Source organism: Cupressus sempervirens, chromosome 5, assembly GCF_028749045.1.
Source record: "Cupressus sempervirens isolate cs-2001-9-10 chromosome 5, ASM2874904v1, whole genome shotgun sequence".
Classification (NCBI taxonomy): domain Eukaryota; kingdom Viridiplantae; phylum Streptophyta; class Pinopsida; order Cupressales; family Cupressaceae; genus Cupressus; species Cupressus sempervirens.
The window spans coordinates 18,535,882-18,539,988 of NC_143122.1; the positions used below are offsets into that span (position 1 = coordinate 18,535,882).

Consider the following 4,107-nt stretch of genomic DNA (forward strand, 5'->3'; position numbering starts at 1 on the left):
AAAAAAATAGTCTATCTCAATTTTGATAATAAACCATCTAATATGATTCAATATATGGATGTTACAAAATTGAAAGTAACCAGTTTCTTAACCTTTTCATTGTAATAAGATAGTTCACCATTATTGTGTACGATACATAGAATGGTACAAATTGACTCCATGACAATATGGAGTCAAAAACATTTTTTAAAATTGCCACTGCCCTCTCCATTTGCAGCCCCACAACTCAGATCTTGGCCTTTCCTGAAAACACCAAATGTCCCATATGGATTAGTGGCAATGCCTTCTACCAACCTCTGACTTGGGTGGCAACAGCAATAGGCCTTTCCCATCAAGCCTAGTTAGAATCCAATTAGGGCTGTCAGGGGAACGTGGATCTGAGTGGGTATTTAAAGCTTGGTTATGATGCAACGGTGATTACAAGGGTACTCCCATGTACTGACTAAATTAATCTCCCATCTGATGCTCTGAAAGTGACATACATTAGTTGTAAAACTCGTGTAAGTAGAAGAATTAGAGAAAACCTAAAAGGGAACTTTGTGGGTGTTTGTATTTTTGGCAGGGGGAGTGAGTGGTGCAGCTCTGGCTACAACTGTTATATGGATGTAACTTATTGTCTGGATTGCCAGTGTTCTTCCTTTGGCTCTTGTTAATCATGTGGATGCTTTGATTATTCAAAAGAAAGCTTGAAAAGGCCTATAAAAAGGAGGTTAAGAGATTTAATTTTGGGCGAAGACCCTGACCCCACGAGTGGCTGCTGCTGAAGGCTGACCCACAATGGCCAAGTGTGAACTGTGAAGTGGGTTGTAATTGAAACTGAAATCATTCTTGTGGCATTCCCCTTTCCATCCATACACATTCCAAAGCACGTGGTGAATGAATGGATGAATGAGGAAAAGGGAGGGAGAGAGCCTACAGGAGGGGTCCTGATCCCTGACAGGAGGTATATAGGCAAAAGATAATTATATTTGGTCTAACGAACGGACCCATCTAGATGGTATAGAGAGCACTGAGCAATCAATTGGGGAATCTATTAGGCCCCCATAGAGGCGGTAGTAGTAGTAGAAGAATGGAATCAAGTGGAGACCATGGACGACCACCACCGCCACCCAAGTCAAGCAGCAGCAGCAGTTCACAAAAACAACACCACCTCCAACATCATGAGTCGCCTGCGATAGCCGCCTCCTCATCCTATGAGGGCAGAGGAGGAGGGATTCTAGTCCCCTTTGCTTCCACTTCTAGTAACCCTAAATTGGACCCCCATAATAATATGACGGTTGCATCATCAAGTGCCGTGGTGGGTGTGGATGCATCTCTGGCTATGAGCATGAGCATGTCTTCTGCTACTACTACCACGAAAACTGAATCATCTTCAATCCTCACGACTTCAACACAGCAGGACAGCGGAGCTCTTGTTGACCCCAACAAGAAGGCCCCTGCAAAGCGCTCCTCCACCAAAGACAGGCACACAAAAGTGGATGGGAGGGGAAGGAGGATACGTATGCCTGCCACATGTGCAGCTAGGGTATTTCAGCTCACAAGGGAACTGGGCCACAAGTCCGATGGGGAAACAATAGAATGGCTGCTACATCATGCTGAGCCAGCCATAATCAATGCCACGGGAACAGGGACAATCCCAGCTAATTTCTCGACTCTTAATGTGTCCCTACGTAGCTCAAACTCCAGTGTCTCTGCCTCACATCATACCAAGTCCCTGGGCTTCCATGGGACCCTGGGCCTAGGCCACAACAGCATCGGGGACATGAACATGGCCGCTAGACTGGACCACCAACTACGTGCCAGGAATGAATGGGAGAGAGCTGAGGACAGGACATCCATGGAGCTTGCTGTGGCAGCCAATAGAACGGTAGAAGATAGAAGGCTTCAGATTGGTGGCGATCATCATCCTCCTATGATGGTGGGTTACCATCAAGAGAACCTCATCACAGACCCATCAGAACATCAACACCACATGCAAGGCGGAGGAGGAGGAGGAGGAGGAGGATCAGATATAGGCGTTTCAGGCGCCGGAGGAGGTGGTGGTGGGGATTCAAGTGATAATTATTTGAGAAAGAGGTTCAGAGAGGATCTGTTCAAGGAGGATTCTCCTGAGGCTCCTAAGCCTCTTAGGGCAAGACAATCACATGATATTTCAATTTCAAGTCCTTCAGGGGGGATTTCTCAGAGTAGACCGCTGCCTCCTGCTGCCGCCATGTGGGCTATGGCTCCTGCCGCCGGATTGTCCAGCAGTGGTCACATGCCAGGTGGGTTTTGGATGTTGCCCGTAACAGCTAGCTCAAGCAATACACCAGGAGTCATGGCCGGAGGAGGACAATCAGAGCCCATATGGACCTTCCCTCCTACAGGCCCCACTGGAGCTGCTGCTATGTATAGGATGCCCGCCGGTGCCTCAATTCACCTAGCGGGCACAACGGTTGGTTCAGGACCAACAGGTATCAATACCCTTCAAGCCCCTCTTCATTTTATGCCCAGACTCAATATTTCAGGTGCGGGGATGGGGTTGGAGTTTCAAGGTGGTCGCTTAGGTCATGTTCCTCTGCCTTCTATGTTACTTCCACAACATCAGCAACAGCAAAGTTCGTCAGGGGCAGGGCTTGGTGTGGGAGGGGGTGAAACCCATCTAGGTATGCTTGCTGCCTTCAATGCCTACAACAATAGGTCAATGAACTCGGACCATCCATCCATGGATTCAGTTCATCAGCAACAAGGCGCAGATAGTGGAGGTGGAGATGACCACCAAGCCAATTCTCCTTAGATAGAGAGAAAACATTAAAAAAGACAAGGTATTAGTCACTGAGTCGGTGTCAATTTGGATTTGTATTTTATCAAACTTCGCTTGATGACCTTTTTCCACAATTCAGAGTTGTAAGCCCTCATTCAGTATTGGGTATTGGATTGTTTCTTTCTTTCCCTTCCACAACCTTGAAATTTGGGATGGATTGATTCCAAGCTGTGCAGCAACTCCAGAATTACAAGGAAGATTGAATAACATCATCTATTTGTGGGGCTGGAAACCCCGCCCTATGAGTTTCCACTATTAAATTCTTATTTTTTGATGGAGGCAGGAGTGATTCAGTATTCCTCATTCAACTGGAGTTTTAACACATCTTGCAGGTAATCAGCATCCTATTTGTGTAGCCATAGAGTCACAGAAACAACTTGGGTTTCCTTGGAACATGTTTTTTTTGTTTTCTTATTCTTCTTCTTCACAATAGACACTCTCAGCTTACAGTGCTGCTTGAGTCAATGTCATTTCTTGGTCTAAAGCCGGACCACTGGGTACAGACTGTATAGGAATTTGTTTAACTGAGCATTGTGTGTAGTAGTTATTCTTTGTTTGTATGTGTAATGAGAGTCAATAATTTGTTTGTGACAATAAAAAAGATTGAACTTGACTTGTATTGAGTTTGTGTACGTGTACAACATTGAAGGCATTTGGACCACAGTCCAGAGACTATTTTTCAACTGTAACAATCTTCTTTGATACATGATGATCAAAATCTAGTTTTTCTTTCTGGCTTGGATGTTTTTTTAGTAATCCTAGTTCTTGTGGGAGAGATGCCTTGAGTTCCAAGCAATTTTAATTCTGTTTTGAAAGGTATAGTGTTTCATATCTTAGTAAAAAATATGGAATCTCTATGAAAAACAAATTAGTTTGTCATGAAGATTTCTGTGGTTCAGGAGTTTCATGGAAAAAGCAGTAAATTATTGGAACTTAGCATGAATTCTGGAGTCAGTCTATATTTAAATTACACTCAAGTTTCAAAGATGTAACTATAATTCAAATTTCAAATCAATTTGTTAGCGGTGTTGCATCTCCAGACCATGATGATTTAAATATCCATGGATGGAATTGATGTAAATTTTGGAGCTCTCATGTTTGAAACCCTTATCTACAAGCCTTCCAAGCTATTTGAATTGATGTATGTTTTGGAGCTCTTATGTCTGAAACTCTTATCTTCCATGTTCGAAACTCTCATCTTCCAAGCCTTCCACGTTATTATATATTATGAATGTATGAATGAAAGAATTTTAATAATGTCCATCAGACTTAGTAGTGTAAGGAATCAAGAAACACTTAATCTG

General features: G+C 43.6%; 1 protein-coding gene across 1 annotated transcript; it reads left to right on the plus strand.

The window, feature by feature from the left end:
* The first annotated feature begins 820 nt into the window (after window positions 1–820).
* On the plus strand, window positions 821–3,422 carry LOC149554388 (uncharacterized). Its single transcript, XM_089828466.1, has one exon. The coding sequence runs from the start codon at window positions 1,070–1,072 to the stop codon at window positions 2,774–2,776; it is 1,707 nt and encodes a 568-aa protein (XP_089684592.1). The 5' UTR covers window positions 821–1,069; the 3' UTR covers window positions 2,777–3,422.
* The last annotated feature ends 685 nt before the right edge of the window (window positions 3,423–4,107 follow it).

Excerpts from the sequence above, each read along its gene's own strand:
- LOC149554388 (XM_089828466.1), top strand. The coding sequence starts at position 1,070 with ATGGAATCAAGTGGAGACCATGGACGACCACCACCGCCACCCAAGTCA.